The following is a 26,389-nucleotide window of genomic DNA, read 5'->3' on the forward strand; positions in this document are numbered from 1 at the left end:
CAAACTCTTACCAAAGCTCTGTTCTTGAACTAACTTCTTGCTTCCTGCCCTCCCCTTCTCACTCCCTTCCTGTCTTCCCTCTCCTTCCCTCCCCTTCTCTCTATCTTTGAATTATAATTAGAAATAAATCACACAGGCATATTAACATGTTTATTTAAATTAATAAAGTCAGACTTTTCCTGATGAGGTTAATTTGGTTTTAGCAATGAGAACTAGTTTTGTAAAACAGGTAACAGATGAAATATTTTTCCACAAATTAAGTAAGATAAATGTGCAGCTCCAAAGATTTAACAGAAATATACTTAAATCACATGTAATATAATATTCCAGAAATATTCTGCAATTATTTAAATTTATGATGAAAAATATTAGTTGTCAACTTTAAAATGGAAAAAGATCACAGTTATTTAAAAAATGGTAGGGAGTATTTGAATAAAAATGTTTGAAGACTACGGCTCTGAAACCTTTCACACTACACTGCCCAGTCAGTAACTGCAAAAGTGCCCAACCTCATTCACGGAGAAATGGAAATTAATTAGATTGGTAAAGATTTAAGTCTGATAAAACACAGCATTGGTGAAGCTGTGGAGAAATAGATTAATAAGAGTGTATATTTTGGTGAGTAATTTGAGAAGACTAATTACAATGTAAAATATCCACAACCTTTGGTTCTTGAAAACCTGAAAGATTACACATCAAACTGTTAACATGATTATTTTTAAGAGAATGGAATTTAGAAAAATTCATTCTTTTTAAAGTTGGTATTTCTGTAATGTTTGAAGTTTTTACAGTAGAGAATGAGGCGGGGGAAGCAGCCTAAACCCAAGGCATGTATCATGATAGCTAAAGTCCAAAAATGAGCTATTTTTGGAATATTAAAAGGAAATTTAAACAACAGGTGATTAGATTCAATGGCATATAATACTGCTTTCAGACCTAAATTCTCCTACTTTGGGAATTAAGAAATGATTCTCAAAAGCCATACAGTATACTTCCTTAAGCAATTCATAAGCTCTTTCAACAGCATCCTTAGCAAGTAGTTAAATCTCTTGAATATATATTTACTCTCCAATTTTAGCCCAAATCCCACATTATTCTATCTTCATGTCTTTAAATATTACCTGTGTTTTTTATACCATATCATGGATTAATCATTCATCATGGCTTACCTGAAATAAAATCTAATGAAATAAAATGCAGATGTTTCTCCATTTTTGCCACAGTATAGTCTTAGAAAACATCCCTGACAGACAAAATTGTTCACATTACGAATTTGGTTATATACCCGCAATAATTCTCTTTGCCACTAGATGGTGATTTAGCTAATGCAGTGTTGGGAAGCTATCAGAGCATGAGGTTGGCCCTTAGCCACCAATAGGAGCTACTACTAGGTAAGGAAGTAAAGTTCAGTAAGAAGGAAAATACAAGCATAATTAACATATCCACTTGTGAACAGCAAAGGAAAAAATATCAAGTTAAAAGGAAGGAGCAAACCATATGCATGTTAAGAACCTTCTGTAAGAATTAAAAAGGAAAGTTCAGAACAAGACAAATAAGTAAAAAATAGAAGAGATGTTTTAAAATACCTATCATACAGTCTTGAAGAACAAATTGGTGCCATGTATTTTTAGATCTACTCTTTATTTTGATGTCCACAGTTCAGATGGAATAGTGCTCCTCCTCTCTACCCCTACTTCCCTGTAACATTTAACCCAAAATCTACTTGAATTATTTAGGCCATTTTTACCTCAGTCTTTGTGAAGGACAAAGGCTACAGGGGGCTAAGAAATGTGTTTTCAGATAATAAACACCCAATTAAATAATTTTCTATCTCCTTCCTAAGGTTTTTTTATATCCTTTTTTTCTTGTACTGAGGCATACATGTATATAAAACTCAGGATATAAATATTTAGACCCAATTTAATCCAAAAACCAATCAACTCAAAGTGAAAATGCCTTTAGCTTTACTAACAACAAAAAAGAATTTTTAGTAGTACAAGAGAATGCTCATGCCAAGCCATTGTAAAGGCTCTACAGAATCTACATTATAGTTGTAAGAAGTTAGCTTATTTGGTCATGTTAAAGTATAACAAAAAGGATGTGGAATGTCTTCACATAACTTAGAGAATCATAATCATTCACTCTCAGAAATATTTGAATTCAAAACGATCCTTTCCTTTCTTACCTATAAGGCTGTACTTTATTCCCCAGGTCCTGAAATTCCAGTGCTTTTTTAACAACAGCTTCATTTTCTTCTGGATAAACTGAACATGTGCAATAAACGACTGCTTGAGCTTTAGTAACTATAAAGAAGGTGTAATTAATAATAATGATCCTATTAACAATCCTAAACAGATTTATATTTCCAAACATCTATTTGATACTACTACCACATGGTTGTGAAAGGAATGATTTCCATAAATGCTTGCATGATTTCCCTTTAAAGCACATATTAGTAATGTAAATCTGTGGCCAATAAGTAAAGTGAATCTAACTGGATTGTATAGAAATTGAAAATTCTTTTTTTTTAAGTTTTTATTTAAATCCCAGTTAGAAAAAATAAATAAATCCCAGTTAGTTAACATACAGTATAATAGTAAAAGTTTCGGATGTAGAATTTAGTGATTCATCACTTACATACAACACCCAGTGCTCATCCCAACAAGTACACTCCTTAATTACTCATCATCCATTTAACCCATCCCCCATCCACCTCCCTTCCAGTTTGTTCTCTATAGTTAAGAGTCTGCTTTCCGTTTTGCCTCTCTCTTTTTCACCCTATGTTCATCTGTTTTGTTTCTTAAATTCCACATATGAGTAGAATCATATGGTATTTGTCTTTCTCTGACTTCATTTACTCTCTAGTTCCATTCACAATATTGCAAATGGCAGTATTTCATTCCTTTTCATGGCTGCCTACATTCCATTGTGTGTGTGTGTGTGTGTGTGTATGTATGTATATATATATATATATATACCACCCCTTCTTTATCCACTCATCAGTCGATGGACATATGGGCTCTTACCATAATTTGGCTTTTGTTGATAATGCTGCTATAAACACCAGGGTGCATGTATCCCTTGGGATCAGTATTTTTGTATCCTTTGGGTAAATACCTAATAGTGCAATTACTGGATCATAGGGTAGTTCTATTTTTAACTTTTTGAGGAACCTCCATACTATATTCCAGAGTGGTTGTACCAGTTTGCATTCCCACCACCAGCATTAAGAGGGTTCCCCTTTCTCCACATCCTCACCAACACCTACTGTTTCCTGTGTAGCCATTCTGACTGGTGTGAGGTGGTATCTCATTGTTGTTTTGATTTGTATTTCTCTATTGATGAATAATCAATAGCATCTTTTCAAGTGCCTGTTAACCATCTGGATGTCTTCTTTGGAAAAATGTCTATTCAAGTCTTCTGCCTTCTTAACTGGATTATTTGGTTTCGGGTGTTGACTTTGATAAACTCTTTATAAACTGTGGTTACTAAACCTTTATTGGATATATTATTTGCAAATATCTTCTCCCACTCTGGAGCTTGCCTTTTAGTTTGGTTGACTGTTTCCTTTGCTGTGCAAAAGCTTTTTATCTTGATGAAGTCTCAATAGTTCATTTTTGCTTTTGTTTCCCTTGCCTTTAAAGACATGTCTAGCAAGAAGTTGCTGTAGCTAAGGTCAAAGAGATTGCTGCCTGTGTTTCCCTCTAGGATTTTGATGGGTTCTTGTCTCACATTTAGGTCTTTAATCCATTTTGAACTTATTTTTGTGTATGGTGTTAAGAAAGTGGTCCAGTTTCATTCTTTTGTATGTTGCTGTCCAGTTTTCCCAACACCATTTGTTGAAGAGACTTTTTCCTACTGGATATTCTTTCTTTCTTTGTTGAAGATTAGTTGTGGGTCCATTTCTGGATTTTCTGTTCTGTCTCATGGGTCTATGTGTCTGTTTTTGTGCCAGTACCATACTGTCTCGACCATTACAGCTTTATAACTTGAAGTCCAGAATTGTGAGGCCTCCGGCTTTGCTTTTTTTAAGATTGCTTTGGCTATTCAGTCTTTTGTGGTTTTCTACAAATTTTAGGATTGTTTGTTCTAATTCTGTGAAAAATCCTGGTGGTATTTTGATAGGGATCGCATTAAACGTGTAGATTGCTTATCCTAACAGTATTTGTTCTCCCAATCCATGAGCATGCAATGTTTTTTCTTTTCTTTGTGTCACTTTCAATTTCTTTCACCAGTGTTTTATACTGTTCAGAGTATAGATCTTTTACCTCTTTAGTTAGCTTTATTCCTATGTATCTTACAGTTTTGGTGCAATTGCACATGGAATCAATTCCTTGATTTCTCTTTCTGCTGCTTCATTATTGGTGTATAGAAATGCAACAGACTTCTGTCCATTGATTTTGTATCCTGTGACTTTACTGAATTCATGTTATCAGTTCTAGTACTTTTTTGGTGGAGTCTTTTGGGTTTTCTAAATAGAGTATCATGTGATCTGCAAATAGTGAAGGCTTGACTTCCTCCTTGCTGATTTGGATGCCTTTTATTTCTTTTTGTTGTCTGATTGCTGAGGCTAGGGCTTCCAGTACTATGTTAAATAGCAGTAGTGACAGTGGACATACCTCTCTTGTTACTGACCATAGAGGAAAAGTTCTCAGTTTTTCATCATTGAGGATGATATTAACTATGGATTTTTCATAGTCGAGGTATGTTCCCTCTATCCCTACTTTGTTGAGGCTTTTTCATGAATGGATGTAGATTTTATCAAATGCTTTTTCTGCAACTATAGAGAGGATCATATGGTTCTTATACTTTCTTTTATTAATGTGGTGTATCATGTTGATTGATTTGCCAATGTTGAACCACCCTTGAAGCCCAGGAATAAATCCCACTTGATCACAGTAAATGATTCCTTTAACATACTGTTGGACTTGATTTGCTAGTATTTTGTTGAGACCTTTTGCATCCATGTTCATCAGGATTATTAGCCTATAATTCTCCTTTTTAGTGGGGCCTTTGTCTGGTTTTGGAATCAAGGTAATAATGGCCCCATATAATGAGTTTGGGAGTTTTCCTTCCATTTCTTTTTTTTTTTTTTGGAACAGTTGGAGAAGAATAGTTATTAACCCTTTTTTAAATGTTTAGCAGAATTCCCCTGGGAAGCCATCTGGCCCTGGACTTTTGTTTGCTGAGAGAGCTGTTTTATTTTGCTTTTTAAAGATTTTTTTTTATTTATTTGAGAGAGAGGGAGTTTGTGGGGAGAGGCAGAGGGAGAGGGTGAAGGAAAGAATACTTAGGTAGACTCACCACTGAGTGTGGAAGCCCATTGGAGACTAAATCCCAGGACCCTGAGAGATCATGACCTGAGTCGAAATCAAGAGTCAGATTCTTAACCAACTGAGCCACCTAGGCACCCCTGTTGGGAGATTTTTGTTGGTTATCAGTCTGTTCAAGTTTTCTATTTCTTCTTGTTTCGGTTTTGGTAGCTTATATGTTTCTAGGAATTTATCCATTTCTTCTAGGTTGTCCCAATTTGTTGGCATAGAGTTTTTCATAATATCTCTTATATTTGTATTTCTGTAGTGTTGGTTATTATTTCTCCTCTCTCATTTGTGATTTTATTTATTTGGGTCCTTTCTCTTTTCTTTTTGGTAAGTCTGGGTAGGGGTTTATCAATTTGATTAATGTTTTTAAAGAACCAGCTCCTGGTTTCATTGATCTGTCTGGAAATTGGAAATTTCAATCAATGTGATCAAGCCAGTCACAAACACAAATACTACTGCAGATTACCATGAGCTTGATACTTCAGGCATTCTCCCCATGAGCCATATGACATAACTAGAAACAGACTTAGATATGAATTCCAATTATTTACTTAACTGCTGTATGAACCTGGGAAAATTACTTAAACCCTCAGATTTTTCTTCTGTAAAATGAGATACTACTACTATCTGCACTCATTTATTCATGCATATCAAGCACCTACTACAGGTTAAGCACTATTCTAGGCATCCAAGATATACAGACAAAAATCCTTGCCCCTGGGAAGCTTGTTTTCCATGTTTTATTAACATGATAAGACACAAATAGTTAAATCATATCATATCTTTAGGAGGTGATAAGTGCTATAGAGAAAAAGCAGTGATGGAGATAGTTTCAGATGATATTGTAATTTTAAATAATGTGATCTGAGAAAGCATCAAAAAATTCTTTACCAACTTTCTAATCTTCCAACCATTTATTTCATAGATCATATATATATGAGCTCATATATATATGTGTTCAAATTAATATTTATGAGTAGCATCAACAGACTGGCTCTGTACTTTCCATTTGCCTTATTTCTACCTCATTTATGTTCTAACTTTATGTAATGAATTATCTATAACTATATATTTATCTTTGAGCCTCTGTAGATCAGGATTTATTCACACGCATATCCCTAAATCCAGCCTGACCCAGAGTATGCACTTGATAAACAATGCACTGAATTAATAATAGTTTATGTAATTTCTCAGAGATTTCTCACTTTTTCATATCCATATCCATTTGAGGGCAGTGCTCCTCAAAAATCTAAATGGAAAAAACAAAAACAAAAACAAAAAAACAAAATCTAAATGGAGTGATTGAAACAATACCACAAATACCTAAAGAGCTTAGTTACTCGGGGTTAAAATAAAGAAATCTAGGCTATATTTGTAATTGCTTTTCTCTATTCTCTATTTAGTACTAAGAGACATAAGAATTTGATTAAAATTTGAATTGTAGAATAGTTATTATGGGCAGGCACAATGACAACAGAAAAATTACATCAAGTAAAAAGCCAAAGAAAAGAAATAAACAAAACTGTTCCATAATAGATGTACATAATTTTTTTACTTCAGCATTAGGAAACTGTTCATTATGCTTGCTAACCTATGCTACAAATGATAGCACAGCATCTATTTTTAAGACAGATTGAAGTGGTAAAAATAAATATTTTGATATTGGAAGGCACTAAGACTATTTTGGAAAATTCACTTATGGTCACAACTCATTAGCCTGATTATAATAGATAAATGAAGTATTAATGTTTCTAAGATTCACAACATATTTTAAGATTGCACTGATTAATAAACTTACATTTCATTGCATGCGTTAGCTGTTCATATTGCTGTTGAGCAAGAATGTGAAGTTTATCTTCTGATGTGCCTCCTTGAGAGAAATCTTTAAGTAAACCTGTATCTAAAGCAAATAAATCCTTTTAAATATATCACTATTGGGTGTATTTCATATATTGCTATAATCACATAGTTTAATTTTTCAATCGTTTTCCTTATTAATGAGAATTTCATGGAAAATATTTATTAAAACTAAATAAATAGTATTATTAAAATGCTGTTAAAATTTAAAAACTAAATAAAGATAATTTCATTTAGTTTTAATATTCTTCTCCAAGTTCTTATGCAATAGTCATCCAACTAAGTCATTTAGATACAGAAGGGAGAATGCAGTAAATCTGGAGACTAATAGATGAAAAGAAAGAAGAGATTTATTTCCAAGGCAGAAACTGATGAGCTACAGTCACATCTGAGTAGGAAAGAATACAAAAAGACATGGTTAAAAACATTAACTTACTGAAAGCAATCTTGGAAGAAAAAAATTCAGGGAGGTAAATGTATGTCTTCATAGATTAAGAAACAGATCAAGAAACTCTTAAAGTAACTTTTAAAAAATTTTAAAACTAATTTTAACATGTTTTTTGATATTAAGAATATTGAGTACCACTTTATATACATTATTTATCAATCCCCCTTAAAGACTTTTCATTTATTTGAGAGTGAGAGCAGGCACAAGCAAGAGTGGGGGTGGTGAGGGGAGAGTGGCAGAAGGAGAGGGAAAAGCTAACTCCCTACTGAGTAGGAAGCCCTACAAGGGCTCCATCTCAGGACCCTGAGATCATGACCCAAGCCAAAGGTAGCTGCTTAACTCACTGAGCCACCCAGGTGCCCCATCACCCCCTTTATCATCCCTTTTAACATTAAGAAAACTGTCCAAACATACATTAGACTACTTATCTAAGGTCACATAGCTACGAGGTGTAGAACCATGCTTCTAGCTCAGAAATCTGACCAGAGTGTCCAAACTCCTAACTTCTGTTTATTTTGCCTCTCAGTAACTGGAGTACGAGAGCCAATTATTTATGCCATATAGTGACTCTTCTCCATTCCAGTAATATCACTAAGGGTTAATTCTATTATTTCCCAATTTAATTTTATACTTCACATTTTTCTATCTCTACTCACCACTTAAAAACATTTTTTTCCTTAAGATTTTATTTATTTGACAGAGACAGAACAAGTAGGGGGAGTGACAGAGGGAGAAGGAGAAGCAGGCTCCCCATTGAGGAGGGAGCCCCTAATGCAGGACCCTGAGATGACCTGTGCTGAAGGCAGATGCTCAACGGACTGAGCCACCCAGGTGCCCCTCTATTCACCAGTTTTTTAAAGGACCACTTACATATTATACTATAAAACTGTATCAATTTACCTCTTTCACTCCATTTTAAAATAATTCCAAGTTGTTAGCAAAGAACAATTTCATATATTCCTCAATGATTCTAATACTTTTCCATGTTAAAATGTTTTTCAAACTAACTCATGATTTCTCCCTTCCACCTAGTATCTAAGTCTTTTGGATTTATCCCCACTAAGCTTGGTACTATTTCTACCATAGACACTAGGTCAGCAGCTCCTTCTTTGCTCTATTACCTCCTCAGAGGAAACCTTTCTTTTTTTCCCCTAGGTTTCCCAAAGCCTGCTTCTTGGCTTATCCTGTTGCCTCGTCATCAAAGTTTTCAGAACATTGCTAATACCTAGGAAATTTTTTACTTTCTCCCTTTTCATAACTTGTGGTTCCCTTTGGGCTTTCCATCCCACCCCATCCCCAACAGGCTCTACTTTATTTTTACCTATGGTTTGTTTTTTTCTGCATTCCCACTTCAAGATGGCCCAGAATAAGGCCAGAGTCTCTCAGTTGGAAGGTCTCTAATTCTCTTGACTGCAATGTTTATTATAGCGGCAGCTATTTCTTCCCCCTCTTTTTCCCATTGTCTACTAATTCTTATTTATTTCCCAGTCAATGTAGGAAGTTTCTCAGCTCACCATTCTCCCATCTGAGTTGGTTATGCTTCTGTTTTACTACCATTGGGAAGACATTTTCTATAGCAGGTCAAAATTCCACGTGGAACAGTGTAAGCCCAGTTACACATTTTGTAGTATAGTGGAATGTGCTAACTAATCTGAATTTGAATCCCAGCCTCTCTATTTACTAGCTACACCTTAGGTAGCTTGTGAGATTTCTCTTAGTCTTGTTCCCTCCCTCCCCAAATAGAAATAATAAAAGGACACTACCCTCAAAATGTTATTGTGACTATTAAGTGACAGTGCACGCATACCACCTAGAATATTGGCTGGCACGTGGTTGTGTGCAATAAATATTAGTTTCCTTCTCTCCCTGCATTTCTTTTTCTTGTTTTTGATTCTGTCCTTGCTAGAAACAGAAAATAGGTACTCACTATATGCTGAATGTTGGTGAAATGTCTTCTTTATCTAATATTTCAGTTAATCTTATTTAATTAGAGCTTTCAGTATGAACAGATTAGAGTAAGGATCCATTTCAGTTAATGCACAGCATTTAAAAAGTGGCTCACAGTGTCAGCCTCAGAATCAGAGCTGCTGTGTTTTAATCTGGGCTCTGACACTAGTCAAATGGCTCTGGGGAGCTTCAACCCCTCTGAGCCTCAGATCCTGTACTCATAAAATGGAGAAAAAAGGAGTTCAGCATCTGCAGTTTTGCTTTCTGTAGTTCAGTTACTGAAGGTCCCGGAAGCAGATGATCCTCCTTCTGCCAAATCGGTGGAAGGTCAATAGTCACCTAACGCTACATCACCACCGTGCCTATCTCACTCACCTCGCTTCATCTCATCCTGTAGACATTTTGTCATCTCACATTGTAAGAAAGGTGAGTACAGTGTAATAAGATATTTTGAAAGAGAAACCACATTCACATAACTTTATTTCAAAATACTGTTATAATTGCTCTATTTTATGATTTGTTGTTATTAATCTCTTATACATTGAACTTTACCATAGGTGATAGGGGAAAACAGAAGATGTAGGGTTCAGTATTACCCATGGTTTCAGGCATCCACTGGAGGTCTTAGAACAAATCCCCATGGATAAGGGGGGGGAGACTGTAAAAAATTCATTGAGTTATTGTGGATTTGATGAAATAATTGAAGCAAAGTGCTTAGCTCACTGCCTTATAAATATGTGCTCAATAAATGGTAATGTTAAATAATATTTTATGATTTATTAAAGAAGGAAATGAAATATTCCTAGTATTAATATTTAATCTGAGGCATTCATATCATAAAATATACATACTGGAGGTTAAAGAAATCTTGAGTTTGAAATAATGTGATAATGATTTAATTTTAGAGCACAGTCTGTAGAGTCTGGCTGATGTATTATTTTTTAAAGACTTCATTTATTCATGAGAGACACAGAGAGAGACAGAGACATAGGCAGAGGGAGAAGCAGGCTCCCCGTGGGGAGACCAATGCGGGACTCGATCCCAGGACCCCAGGATCACACCCTGAGCTGAAGGCAGACGCTCAACCACTGAGCCACCCAGGAGCCCCTCAGTCTGGCTGATCTAAACCTGAATTCTAGCTCTGTTACTAACTAGAACCTGTGTGACCTTGTAAAATTGAATTAATCTTTCTGAGTCTCAGTTTTTTTCCTCATAAAATGCTGGTAAATGTTAATGCCTATATCTTGAGTTCAAGTATATACCAGAATAGCATAAGGATGAACATCTGATCACCTACATCATTCCAATTATTAAATATTTTTAATATTCCCCTGTGCATATAATAAAGGATTGCTATAAGGACTAAATGAGACAATGAATGTAAAGTACTTAATTTTTTTAAGAGTTTATGTATTGGAGTGCCTGTGTGGCTCAATCGGTTGAGCATCTGCCTTCAGCTCATGCCCCCAGGTTCTGGGTTCATGCTCTGCATTGGGCTGTCTGCTCAGGGGGGAGACTGCTTCTCACTCTCCCATCTGCTCGTGCTCCCTCTCGCTATCTCTCTCACTCTCTCTCTCTCAAATAAATAAACAAAATCTTAAAAAAAAAAGTTTATGTATTTATTTATTTGAGAGAGAGAGTGTGTGTGTGTGTGTGCAAGTGTAGGGAGAGACAGAGGGAGGGAGAGAAGGAGAGAAGCAGACTCCATGCTAAGCATAGAGCCCAGCTTGGGGCTCAGTCTCAGGACCCTGAGATCCTGACCTGAGCCAAAGTCAAGAATCACTTAACTGAGCCACTCAGGTGACCCGGCATAAAGTACTTTACACATTGTAAGTGCTATATACATGGTAGCTACTCATTAATCAGATATATTTGACATGTCATTTTAATGATTTTAAACAATTTTATTTTTGAAATTATCAAAAAATTTCAGTAATTTATAAATTAAAAAATTTTAAAGTACCTTCATGCTCATTTAGTATAAATTCTACTGGATTACTAACACCCAGTCCTGAACAACGAGGTAGCAACAGAATCACTTTAACTTTCTGTAATCTATGATCCTTTGATTCAATGTTAAGAAATGTCTCATGAAGTATTTCAATATCTTGGAGAAAAAACAGAAAAATTAATGCAAAAGTATTAATTAAAAATCTTAATACAGTATGTAATTAGATTGATTTATCATTGTTCATTTTTAAATCCTCAACCTCACAAAGAGTCATCCTAATATAGTCAGAAAAGAGGGCTATTCTTCTCTGATAACTTCCTATACTACATGAATTTTTCTCCTTCACTTGAGAGAATAATTTTGAAATTTAAATATCTTCTACATAAAATATAATTCTATTTTTTATTCTGAACTTCAGATTCCATCAGAACACTGTGATGTAGTGGAGGGAAATGAGCTTTGGAAGCAGAAATACCCAACTTTGACTCCCAACCTCCTACTGTTTACTGGCTGTGTGACTTGATCTCTCTGAGCCTCCACTTCCTTACTCATAAAATGCGATAATAATGCCTACTTCATCTAATTGTGGTGAAGACTGAGATAAAGCAGTTTAGTATGTTGCCTAGTACATAGTAAACGCTCAGTATTAGGTTATTTCCCTTTCCCATTTGTAATTCCCTTTTATATTTTATCTTCCCCAGAGAAAAATGGGTGTCAGTAGCATTTATGAGGCAGTCTAAGGTCCCTTAAGGACTTCAGTCTCAGAATACAATGATCTGTGCCCCTGTCTTCAGGCCACCCCTCCACTTCTGCAGTGGCTCCCATTCCCCTAACCTGCTGAGGAGTCACCCCTGAAATTGCTTGCCCACCCATTTTCTTTTTTTTTTTTTCTTTTTTCTTTTTTATTTTTTTAAATTAATTTTTATTGGTGTTCAGTTTACCAACATACAGAAAAACACCCAGTGCTCATCCCGTCAAGTGCCCACCTCAGTGCCCGTCACCCATTTCCCACCACCCCCAGTTCGTTTCCCAGAGTTAGGAGTCTTTATGTTCTGTCTCCCTTCCTGATATTTCCCAACATTTCTTTTCCCTTCCTTTATATTCCCTTTCACTATTTTTTATATTCCCCAAATGAATGAGAACATACACTGTTTGTCCTTCTCCGATTGACTTATTTCACTCAGCATAATACCCTCCAGTTCCATCCACGTTGAAGCAAATGGCCCACCCATTTTCTCTTGTCTGATCACCTTGTTCATCTTCCTATTCTATTTTGAAATTGTTGTTTTTCTTTTTAATCAGAGGGTCTTTTCCTTTTATCCCCTCTATTTTTAACTTTCTATCAGAAAAATTCAAACATGTACAAAAACAGACCTAAAAATATAATAAATTCTCAAGCACCCATCATGGTGATTCAGCAGTGAACCATTCATGCCCAATTCTGTTTCATCTATATCTGTACCCACTTCCACCCCACCCATATTATTTTGAATCTACAAATACTTCATATCTCTAAAAGATAAGAACTCCTTAAAAAATATAGCCATACAAATTTTTAAAAATAATTTATTATCATTGAATAATAATAGCATCCAATTATGGCTCAAATCTCCAAATAGTCTCACACATCTCAAAAATTTTTAATGTGAATCCAGATATTAATAAGGTACATACACTACAATTAGCTGATAAGCCTTATTTTAAATTTCTTCTAAGGTTCCCTTTGCATTTTTCCTTATAACTTATTTCCGAATGAAACATGGTTATTTGTACTGCTAAGAGTTTTCCACAGTCTGGATTTTGCTAATTGATTCCCTAGAGTGTACTTTAACATGTTCCTATCTTCTGTGCTTCCTATAACTTAGTAGTTGGATCTTTAAAAAGCTTAATTAGATTCAGGCTTTTTCTTTTTTCTTTTTTTTTTTGAGAGGAGACTGAAGAGGGTAGAGAGAGGACCAAAAAAACCTACTTCATAAGTCACATCATACTCATCCATTAAGTTGCCTTTCTGGCACCAGCAAAGGGGTTGCAAAATAGACCTATCTTAATCCTGTCATCTCTTTTTCATTTATTAGTTGGAATACTTCTAAAAGGAAAAACTTCCTTTCCTCAACTGTGTGGTTACCTAGTGGTTCCTATTCTTTCTTGTTAACTAGGGAAAAATTCAGGTGGGTAATTGGAAGTGAAGTGGTGGGTTATAGGGTCTATACATATTTCATGTTTGGTGATTAATGCTAGTTTTCTAGAGTGGCTGTACAAGTTTACAGTCCCACCAGCTATCTTTGAGCATTCCCAATGTTCCTTACCTGGCCAGTACATGGTACTGTAATCTTTTTTTTTTTTTTTAAGTAGGCTCCATGCCCAGTGTGGAGCCCAACATGGGGCTTGAACTCACAACACTGAGATCATGACCTGAGCTGAGATCAAGAGTCAGATGCTTAACCAACTGAACCACCCAGGCTCCCCTCCAAACCTTTTAAATTTTAATCATTCTGTGGATATGTGGTGATTTTAACTGCATTTCCCTGATTAGTAATGGGATTGACTACTTTTACCTAAGTTTCTTTTTTTTGCATCTGGATATCCTCTTTTGTGAAATAACTGGTCTTGTCTCTTGCACATTTTCCAACTGGGTTGTCTATCTTTTTATTGTTAATTTGTAAGAATTCTTTATATACATGTATATAAAACTCTTCCTCAGTTTATTTTTTTTTCTTTCTTCCTCCGTTTATATGCTCCCTCTCTACAGTTTGCCTTTGCACTCTCTTAATGTATAGAAGTTTTAAATTTTTAAAAAGTAAAAAAAAAAAAAAACAAAAAAAAAATAAATTTTTAAAAAGTTTACTGTATTCCAATTTATTGATCTTTTCTTGTATGGTTAGTGCTTTGTGTGTCCTGTTTAAGAAATCTTTACCAATCCTAGTCATTAAGTGTTTCCCTTATAAATTCTAGGAGATTCTAGATTTGTATTGGTGTGAAGCACACATCAGTTTCATTTTTTCTAGAACCATTTATTGAAAAAGAAAACATCTCCTCGGTACTCTGCAGTATCATATGGATTGAACTGAATCCATACAGATCTATTTGGAGAGAAAGGTCATCTTGATGACATTAAGTTTTTCAGTTCATGAATATGATCTATTATTATATTTACTTAGGTCTTCTGTCTTTCAATAATGGTCCATAGTTTTATGAGGAGGTCTTACACATATTTTATTAGATGTACTCCTAAATGTGTTATATAGTTTTTGGTACTATTGTAAAAGGTATCTGCTTCATTTTCAAACTTTTGTTAATGATATGCAGAAACTGAATTTGTATGCTAATTTTATATCTGGAAACCTTGCAAAAATCATACGTGAAATCTACAGTTTAGTTATATGTAATATTATGTTATTAAGTATATACTTCTTTCATACTGTTTAATTTTTCTAATGAAAATGTTATAATTATATTTCTAGTAATGTTTCTTAACTTAAATCTACTTTGTCAATAGCTCTTGTAGTAGTATATGTAATGTATATCTTTTTCTGTCCTAATTTTTTTTTTTTTCTTTTTAGGATTTAATTTGTATATTTAGAAGAGGAAGGAAGGAGGGAGGGAGGGGGGAGGGAGGGTGTCCTAATTTTTTAATGACCTTTTATGTAAAGAATTTCTCTTATAAATAAGCATATTGTTGATCTTAAAATTTTAATACTGGCATTCTTTGTCTTATTTCAAGTATTATTCATGCATACTTAATGTGCTGACATATATATTTTTTAAAGTTTAATCTACCTATTTGCTATTTGTCTTATCCTTTCTATGTTAATAGGGTATTCTAACTCTATATTCCATTTTACTCCCTCCTAGCTATTAAACATCCTTTTATTATTTGTTTATTCATTACCCTAGATATAACACACACCACTGACTTAATGATTTACTATTTTTTACCATTTACTGGACAAAGCAAAGATGATAAAAACACATTAATTCTATTTCCTTCTCTCTAAATTATGTATCATTGTAATTTACTTTAATTAAATATAATACACATATTTTAACCCCATAAGACATTAGTTTATACTCCCACAAGACATTAGATTATAATTGGTTTGCCTGTGTACTTATCTTTTCCATTATTCTTCATTTATTCCAGCATCTACAACTTTCTATATGAGATAATATTCCTTCTACTCAAGAAATAACCTTTAGTATATCCTCCACTGTGTCTGCTGGTGACAAGGTCTCAGATTTCATTTGTTTGAGAATATCTTTATTTCAGAGGAAATTTCTGCTGAGTTTAGAAATGTACTTGGTAGTTTCTGCACTATGAAGATATTAATAGTTTTCTGGTTTTGGTTATTTCTGTTGAGAAGTTAGTTTTTAGTTTATTGCTTTTCTATTAAAAGTAATATATATTATCACCTCGACTGCTTGGTCTTTGGTTTTCAGTAGTTATACCACAATATACCTAATATGTTTTCTATATATTTATTCTTACTGAAGTTCATAGAGCTTCTTGAATCTGTGGCTTAATTTATCTTATCTATTTTGAAAAATTCCCAGCCTTAATTTCAAATATTATTTCTTCTCAATTATTTTTCTCCTCTCTTTCTGTGTTCTCAATCACAGCATATGGAAGATCACTGGATCACTGAGTCTCATGTGTGTTTTATGATCTTTCCCATATTATTAATCCTTTGTCTTCCCTTGCTTCAGTTTGGATATTTTCTTGTGGCTTGTCAGTTCATTTATTCTTTCCTTAGCTCTAATCTACTGTTAAATTTATTTACCTCTTATTTTCACATGTTGTATTTTTTAGTTCCAGAATTTTCTTTTTACTTAAAAAAATTGTTTCCAGTTCTCTGCTGAAATTCTACAACTTGGCATTTAATCTCTTCAGCATACTAATCATAGTTATTTTAAAGTCCACATCTGATATCTCTAGTATTAGAACCACCTATAGTTTGTTCCTATTGCAGTGTTTTTCTCTTTATATTAGTCACATCTTTTCTTTTTACCTTGGTTTTTTTGTTTTTGTTTTTTAAACTGAGTGCCAAACGTTATATTTGAAAAAATTTAGGAGATGATATGAGACCTAGGATGATGTTATTTTCTTCCAGAGAAAATTTACTTTTGCTTCTGATTGGCAGCTAAATCTGGGCACTAATAATCCCAGATCATCTTAATCCAATTGGGAATGAGATGACTAGAACTTGGGCTTCAATTTGTTAGATAACTGATCACTATCCAGCATATACTTCTTCTGTCTCCATATGAAATTCTAGATATTTACTAGTCTACCTCTCCAAGTCAAGCTTTATATTCTATTTTTTTTGTCTCCTTAGCCATGTGAATCTGTCAAAAGTTTTGCTTGGTTTTTCAGCCTCCCTGGACCTATAATAAAATGTTATCTTTAGTCACAGCATGATCCAATGGAAAAGATTTTGCAAATAAGAAGCAAATAATAGACCCAAGCCAACTTCTAGTCCTAGATATTAACATTGTCAAGCACTCCTTTGGTTGTGTTCTTATTTATTAAAGGATGATAATTTCTACCACCTACTTTAACTAATTATTGTTTGAACTTCAAATTATATGGTAGCTAATGCCAAGCAATATCCCAAAGTGCCAATATATTCATTAATTTAAACTACAGTTGTTTAACCAATATTAAACAATGAGAAGACCCTGGTGTAATATGAATTAGTGAATAATTTTAAGAGTATATGTAGAGTTTTTATATTACAAAAAACAAATTCAAACATTTTTGACATTTCTAAATTTTGTAGAACATTAATCACCAAACAAATAAATATTTATACATACTTTTACATCCCATTTTTGTAAAAAGATTCTTCAGGTCAGGATCCTTAGCTTGTGACTTTACTCCACACACAAATATTTTTGAGGTATTATTATTTGTTAAGACTGACATATGGGCAACTGTGTACCATGAACCTGTATTGACCATTAAGATATCATCATCCATATTTAATAAAGCCCTTACAGAATGGACAGCGAGACTTCGAGATTTGTCCTACAAGATAATGATATGATTAGAATTTCAAATGGTTTGACTAGAAGCATGAACTTTCTTTTTGCTTAAGTAAAAAAAAAAAAGTACTTAGTAGGACTCTTGAGATACCTAATCCATTTGAGTTTAAAACATCTTAATATATGTTAGAAGACAAAGTTAACAAAAATAACTGATATAAAGAATTTTAAAACAAAGAACTTAACTTTGTTTAGCCTAAATTATAAATGTTATCATTTAGCTTTTATATAGTGATGATAATGTCAAAACCTCCAAAATGTGTTTAATAGATTAGTGATGTCCTACTACAGCACCGATTCTTACCTCTTCATGAAAACTCACTCATCAGCTGATACCATTCTTTCTTCCCCATTCCACTGTCATTTAAATCACTGCTGATTCACAGATATTAAAAGTAAGATGATTGACAAGCTTATAAAAAGGGGCTAGACATATGAGTTTCTGCAGTTGATCTCAGTGCTCTGTAGGGTTTGTATCACTATAAGATAAGACCAAGAGATTCCACCCAAGAAGATGAGTGTGTGAAGGGGAAGACGAAGGTAAATCTGAGCCAAGCATTGGAATCTAAGGACATAAAAATTAATATAACCTAACTTTTTGGATCATTTTTTTTCATTCTATTGAAACCACATATAATCTCACATCCTCTTCCTGCATTGATAGCCATTATATACCTCTTATAAATCAAGACCGTAAGACCATATTAAGGAAGTAATGGGAAAGTATAACATATTGCATTTTCAAATTCAGGATGGTATTAGCATCTTCCCCAGAAATAGAAGTTGGAAAAGGTACCATTGCACTTTTTTGAATACTCCCTTGGAGGAGAAAAATATAGCCTTTCAGGTTCCAGCAATACAAGTATCCCCATCTACTGAGTCCAGGAAGGAGAACATGTACTTTATAACTTCACATGGGACAAAGATGCTGAAGTACAATAGGAACACTGATTGTAGGGGTATACATTTTATTCAATAAAATAGTTGAAAATTAGACTTTATAAATTTCCTTGATAATCTATAAAAAATATAGTCAGTTTGTTAGGTTTTATTTTTAAGTGGATTCTTTGAGTAAGTAGGATTATTGAGAATCACAATGAAAGTAAATGTCTGTTTACCTGAAGTATAAGTTTATAATCTTTGAAAAGATCTATATTTAGAAGATCATTTTTAAGATGAGATGGAAAAATTAAGACATCATGGCAATGTTGGTCCACAGCAAAGACTTTATCATCAATATGTAATACAGATTTGACTTTATGATAACCTTTTTTCTTCAAACTATAATAAACTTCTTCAGGGCTGTAAATATGCAATAGTAGGTTGTAATTAAAAATAATTTTAAGTGTAATTAAAAATAATATATTAAATATATATAAAAATAATATATTAAAAATGTATTTAACACTAGCATCTTTTTCCTAAAATAAATAAAAATAGTACTATATACATTGCATCTAATGGAACTTAACAATTTTAGCTAATGATAAGTTAAAAGGTAATTAAAGACAGAAAAGTTAACATATTTATGTAATTACCTTTGGTAATTTGATGATAAGATCCTGAACTAAACTATGATTCTTGAATCACTCCCTTAGCTGTGCCCCACCCCACCCATTAAAAAGGTAGTATTTCTTATCACATTATTTTGAAAGGCTAGTAAATTGAAATATGAATAAAGAATTTGATTAAAACTCATACCTGATTTTACAAGTATTTATCCAAGCATAAAGTGGCAAAGTGGAGGCCCTTAGTTCCTGGTTCCTAATTGTTTCTGGAAGAATGTGGTAAATTGAAAGGGCATCATGTTTGATTCGACATCTTGCCAATGCTGCAGCCAACTTCGTCTTAAAACTAGAGATAGAAAATCCATTCTTGATGACTATTTCATTGAAGACAAGACTATCAACTTTCCACTAGAAAAATTCACAAATTAGATTTAGAATTCTAACAAATCCTTCTGTAATTCTGCCTCAAATTGTCATAGTATAAAATAATATTTGAAAATAGAAATCCAATAATGCTGCTTCCTTTTTTCAGTTTTTGCTGCCCCTGTATAGATATGCATCTCCTCAGATATCAACTGCTGACTGAAAGAAATTTTATGTAGTGAAAGAGGTATAGACTTTAATCAGACAAATTTGAAGTTAAATTCAGTTTGTTACTTACTAGCTGTGTGACCTCAGGTATGTTAATGAATCCTTTTTCTCAGCCTGTTTTCTCATCTGTAGAATGTGGTCAACCACCTTACTATTAATGTGGTGATTACCAATCATGTGTGCAAAATACTGAGCATAGTGCCTGGCACACAACAGACACTCACTATGGGCTAGTTATTTTCATAGTTGCCAATAGTGTAGCCTTGAAAGATTAAGGAACTTCCATGAATCTGTTATCTGAAGTCCTTCCCAGGTCTGATTTTCCCATAACAGAAAAGAAAAACAAGAACTGGTTAGCATCACCATGAAGATCCAATGATTTTATCTTATAGAAAATGTTAATAAATGAGAATATAGGACTTATTCTTGACCTATAATCAGCATTTTCACAGTAAGAATCTAATTGAATAATAAACCTCAAGGATAACCTTGAATGAGAAATGGGGAAGAGATGCCATGGAAGAAGTAAGTACAACCAGAGTGGTGTATGTGGCTACAGAAAGCTCAGTAAGATTAAGATTCTTATTTACTCAGACACGCCTGGTTGGCTCAGTCAGTTAAGCATCCGATTCCTGATTCTGATTCAGGTCATAATCTCAAGGTCATGGGATTGAGTCCTGCATCAGGCTCCATGCTCCATGTGGAGCCTGCTTAAGAATCTCTCTCTCCCTCTCCCTTGCCCTCCCCTTCCCCTCTCACACACTCTCTCTCAGAAAAAAAAAAAAAGATAGATTCTTATTTACTTGGAGAACAAGAACCTTTCACCTAATAATGTGTTTGTGTATGAACATGTGTGCATGCATTGAGAGAGGGAGAAACAGAGGAAGGAAGGGATGGGAAGGTGGAGAGAGAAATGGAAAGAGAGTATATAGATGGGGCACTTGGGTGGGGAGGAGAGGGAAGGGTTATCAAACATTAAGACTTCTAGGACTATAATAAAATTAGATTTGTGTAGTACTATCTCCTAATGTCAGAACTACAGCAAAGGACACTAAAAACAATTACATAATACATTAATGCACATCAAAAACTAAATTAATATAAAAGGATGAATTACTGTTCTATATCATACATGTGAGATGTTTCTGAGTACACACCACTTTTGACTAAATAGTCCTTCCAAATACCTATATAGTTCAAATGTACCATAAATGCTATTGACTGAATTATTCAATCACTGTACCTAAAAATTAGAGCTATGAAGCCTAGAAAAATATATGTTGTGTATTTGGGGGAAGTAAGTACACAGAGAAATAAATTTCCAAATTTCCAGAGAGAAAATATTTCAGACTGTGAATTTTAATATAAATTAATCACACAAAAAGTAATTTAAGGTATATATACAGTTACAAAGATTTTTGTATAAATATACAATATCAGATTGAGGATAAAGACCAAATCCAAATGCTATTCAGGATAACCAGACATGCATTACTTCTGTTAGGGAAATACTCTGTAGCTACTAATAACTTCTACCATAGCTGTAAGGTAGATTGCAATGACAAAAATGGAAACCACAGCATTCTTGTTCCAGAAGGCCATCCCCTGCCATAATCTGAACACTATCAGAGAGTTGCTCAATCATCTGTTTGCCATCAACCTGTTGTGTAAACATAGCCAGAGCTATTTCTATATGTTAAATTGTAGTTCTGTAATTCCTATGCTTAAATCTAAAATGAACCCATTAGTTACAGGACAGAATCTAAGCTCTTTATCATGAAACACTAGGATATTAATAATTTAACCTAAACTGACACCTCAGTCCTCAATTCCTACTACTCCGATCCACAAATCTATGCCTGGCCACACAGGAACTGTTTCAGCCCCTGCTGATAACATACCACATTCCCTCTCCCTCTGCCGTCTCTCCCTGTCTGTCCAGCCAGTACAGTTTGGACTCTGCAATCATATTACCTGGGTTCAAATTCTGCTTCCACCACTTACTAGCTATGTGACATTAGACAGGTTATTCAGAAGAAAGTAAAGGTATTAGAAAAAGAGCAAGGATCAGCCCAAAAAGACTTTGAAGAGGAGAAGAAACTTAAACTTCTCTTTTATTTATTTTTGTTTAAAAAGATGTTATTATTTATTTATTTATTTATTTATTTATTTATTTGAGACAGAGAGCGAACACAAGCAGGGAGGAGGATCAGAGGGAGAGGGAGAAGCAGACTCCCTGCTGTTCAGGGAGTCTGATGTGGGGATTGATCCCAGTACTTGGGATCATGACCCAAGCCCAAGCCAAAGGCAGATGCTTAACTGCCTGAGTCACCCAGGTGTCCCTAAACTTCTCTTTTAAACTGTTAAAGAAGAGCAAGAATTTTCCAGACCACAAGAGAAGCCACAAATAGCATCAATTTTCCAGTCCACAAAAGGAAAAAAGACACACAGGGCAGAGCACCATGTATATAGAGATGTTAAACAGCAAAGCATATTTATAGAGTATGGTGTGGTGAGAGATCCAGGACTCACATCACAAAAAATCTTATATGCCCCCCCCCAAAAAAAATCTTATATGCCATGCATAGGAAGTGGGAATTTTTTCTGCAGGAAATGGAAGCCTCTTAAAAAAAAAAAAAAAAAAGGAAATAGAAGCCTCTTAAGCATAGAGAAGTATCAATTAATTCATGAACAAATATTTGCATTCTTATAATATTCCAGGCACTGTTTTAGGTCCCAGAAACAAAGGGATAAGCAAGGAAGATGCTGTTCCTGCCATCATCATGAAGTGTAGAATCTGGTAAGGGGAGACAAGCAATTATTTTTAAATGTCATCAGTATTCATGACAAGAGAAGGCAGGATACTGTGGTGGCACAAGGGAGGGGCACTGCTATGAGAGTCAAGGAAAGTTTCCCAGGAGTTACATTTAGGCCAGGCCATAAGGATAGAAGTAGGAGTTAGCCAGGATTAAGGAAGTGTGTGCTCCAAGTAGAGGCATCATATATGAAAGTATCTGCCAATTTTGAAATATGTGCCTGAGAAGTTGAGAGATATGCAGAGCTTGCAATGACTCATGGGCCATGAAGAACAAAAATGGAAATTGGGGGCATACCAACTTTATGGGTGTGGGGCTTTGATAAGTCCCCAGGCTTTGGACAGGGTTACCAAAAGACAACCCTAGGAATAAAATAAAATGGAATAACACCTAAACGAGGACTGACGCACAGCTTCCAATCATCTCAATCCCAGATTAGACCAGGCCGCCTGGTTTAGTTAGTGTCCCAGGTCTAGCTGTGGTCTTCCAACAGCAAAGAAAGGAAGTGCCTCTAAAGGAAGATAACAATATCCTGGGCCATAAATGAAATAAACTAATACACAATAGCAAATTATACCTAATACAGTGTATCCCAAGAAACTTTACATCTACAAATAATGGCAAAAAGAACTTTTCCCAATATTTCCATTAATTTCCTTCTAATTTATGTAATTAGAAGTTTATTGGATTTCCAAATATCATAAAGGAGTTGAAGTTCTTTTACAGAAAAAAAAGAATAAAATGTTCATATGTATTCTTATAGAGCATTGGAAAAACATAATTGATAGAAAAAGTGGACAGAAGGTAAGTAGAAATATTTTTAATGTAATTGGATAGTACATAAATAAAAAAGAAAATACCCAAATTACTTGCTCATAATAGATTTTATTCTCTTATCTTCATAAGGAACCATATGGGTTATTTTGGTTAAGTCAGTGATTGTTCATGATATAGTGGAGAAATGCAATTTTCTAAGAATAAAGAAATAAAGAGAAACATGTATTTTAAGAATAGCATGGCCCCATCACAACCACACATGTGAAAAAAGGCATATTTCCTATATGTTTTTGTGTTGCTTTCCTTAAGTCAGGGAATATTCTGACTAGTAGCTGATCTGACCAGCAGCTATGACTGTACCTAGTTAATGGGAGTTCCTTCTCTTAGTCGACATATTTAGCATACCAATGTTTCCACTTATAGGAGAAACCTACTAGTTTGCATTCTAAGCACTGCTTCCCTTCTGGGAATAGAAATTCCTGTCTCCTGAAAAATGTTCTTCTCCTCCCTCCATTCATACAATTTTCCTGGAAGGTGTCCCTAACTGACTCAGTCTCCTTGGCCACAGCTGATTGGTAGAGAGTGAGCACTTGACTCAAGGCAGGGTCAGACAATTTTTGTATGTAGGAAGAATCAAGCCAGTCTATCTAGTGTCGGTGCTGTAAGATGTAAAGCTCCTGAGTTGTCAGCAGCCACATTTCCCATTCTGGGAGAAGAATGAAGCCAAAGCACACAGAGAAGCAGAGACTAGAGTCAGAGAATCCTGATGATATTTAAGTCAGAGGACTAAGTTAATAGAAGTATAGCCACATCTCTGCCCTTCCTGCCATCTTGATGTTCAATCTTCCAGGAAATACATTATACTAAATTTTCTTTTACCTAATCTTGAGTTGGAGTACTGTCAGTTACCAGAATAGAGTCCTAATATACCATTTTCCTTCAGTTTATTTACTCATTATTTTTAATTGATGCATAATTGATATACAATATTACTTTCATCTATATAACAGTGAGTCAATATTTTTAGACATTATGAAATGATCCCATTAAGTCTAGTTCATCTGTCACCAAAGTTATTAGAATACTGACTATATTCCCTATATTATACATTACATCCCATGACTTATTTATTTTATAACTAGAAGTTTGTACTTCTTAACCCCATCACTCATTTTGCTCACCCCAACCCTCCATGCTCTAGTAACCCAACAGTTTATTTCCAGTATCTATGAATCTATTTCTGTTTCGATTGTCCATTTGTTTTGTTTTTTAGAGTCCACATATGAGAGAAAGCATATGTTAGTTGTCTTTCTCTGACTTATTTCACTTAGCATAACACACTCTAGGTCTATTCATGTAGTTGCAAATGGCAAGATTTTATTCTTTTTTATGGCTGAGTTTTATGTGTGTATATGTATCTCCCATCTTCATCCATTCATGTATTGCTTTCATATCTTGGCTATCATAAATTATTCTGCCATGAACATAAGGATGCATGTATCTCTTTGAATTGGTGTTTTCATTTTCACTGGATAAGTATCTAGCAGTGGAATTGCTGGATCATATAGTAGTTCTATTTTTACTTTTTGATGACCCTCCATACTACTTTCCACAGTGGCTGCACTAATTTACATTTCCACCAACAGTGTACAAGGATTCATTTTCTCCACTTCTCCACATCCTTGCCAACACTTTTTTTTTTTTGTCTTTTTGATAATACCCAATCTGATAGGTGTCAGGTATCTCATTATGGTTTTGAATTACATTTTCCTGATATAAAGTGATGTTAAACATCTTTTCATGTGCCTGCTGGCCATCTATATCTTTGGAAAAATGTCTATTCAAGTCCTTTCCCCTTTTTTTAATTGGTTGTGTTTTTTTAATATTAAGTTATGTAAATTCTTTGTATATTTTGGACATTAACTCTTGATTGGATGTATGATTTGCAAATACCTTCTCCCATTCAGTAGGTTGCATTTTTGTTTTGTTGATGATTTTTTCTCTGTACAAAACTTTTATTTTTATTTAGCTTTTGTTTGTTTGTTTATTTATTTATTTATTTATTTTAGCTTTTGTTGCCCTTATATGAGGAGACCGGTGCAAACAAAGATTACTGATGCCAAAGACTTACTGCCTATGTCTTTTTCTAGGAGTTTTATGGTTTCCAGCCTTAACATTCAAATTTATCTTTGTATATTGTGTATGTGTGGTTCTCTTTAAACATAAATATTTTTTTCAAGATTTTATTTATTTGAGAGAGAGAGAGAGCACAGAGAGCACATGTGTGAGTGGTGGTAGGGGTAGGGGGTAAGGAAAGAATCCCACACAGACTCCACACAGAGCACAGAGCCCAATGTGGGGCTCCATCCCACTATGCCAGGATCACAATCCCAGCTGAAATGAAAAGTCTGATGCCCAACCAACTGAGCCACCCAGGCACCCCTAAATTGAACATTTTCTTAATGCCAAAAGATAATCTTCAGTCAATTGCTTGAATTTACTGTGCAAATATAAAATCAGACATCATACTTACAATGTTAGTGAATTAGTATATTCCCTAAGTAAAATAACCTAAGAGTTTCCAAAGAAGAGGTGGAAAGAATATGAGACATAAAAACCCAGGAATAAGTATTTGGGGAGAATTTTGGCAAATGAGAAACTGGAGTATTATAGGGAATGAGAGAATTGGGGAAGACAAGAAAAGAGACATATCTGAACAAATGTTATTTATCCCCAAACTACCTGATTGGTTTTAACACTCATAAATCATTCAATATAAATTACCTTACCACTTTAATAGAACAAAGAAGAAAAGACAAATTATTATTCAGCCTTCCAAAATTCCAATCTCTGTTTTCTTAGTGGGACTACCATGTTCCTCTTGGGCTCTTCCTCTTCCTGTATTGCAGCTGGAAAGTACCTCTAGGTATAAAGCCAGGACTATTCTAATGCTCATCTCATTTGTTTTCATTCTCTTAGGGATCAAGTTTCTGTGCTGTATCTTGTCTAATGCCCCAAATCTTTGCCTCATATATTTTGTCCAGTTTTCTAGTTGTTACAGTAGGAGGATAAGTCTAATTCCAGACACTCTCTTATGATCAAATAATTACATTTTCAAAAAACTGCTGTAC

General features: G+C 34.3%; 1 protein-coding gene across 1 annotated transcript in view; it reads right to left on the bottom strand.

Annotated features, from left to right (window-relative positions):
• NSUN7 (NOP2/Sun RNA methyltransferase family member 7) overlaps positions 1-26,389 on the bottom strand; it is a 55,524-nt gene that overhangs the window by 15,513 nt on the left and 13,622 nt on the right. Inside the window, exons 5-10 of the mRNA XM_041752052.1 lie at positions 19,268-19,420; positions 18,685-18,868; positions 17,339-17,549; positions 11,537-11,680; positions 7,120-7,221; positions 2,186-2,303 (exon numbers count right to left, since the gene is read on the bottom strand). Of these exons, the coding sequence (XP_041607986.1) occupies positions 2,186-2,303; positions 7,120-7,221; positions 11,537-11,680; positions 17,339-17,549; positions 18,685-18,868; positions 19,268-19,420 (912 nt within the window). The remainder of the gene's footprint in view (positions 1-2,185; positions 2,304-7,119; positions 7,222-11,536; positions 11,681-17,338; positions 17,550-18,684; positions 18,869-19,267; positions 19,421-26,389) is intronic.

This window comes from Vulpes lagopus, chromosome 4 (genome assembly GCF_018345385.1).
Source record: "Vulpes lagopus strain Blue_001 chromosome 4, ASM1834538v1, whole genome shotgun sequence".
NCBI lineage: Eukaryota > Metazoa > Chordata > Mammalia > Carnivora > Canidae > Vulpes > Vulpes lagopus.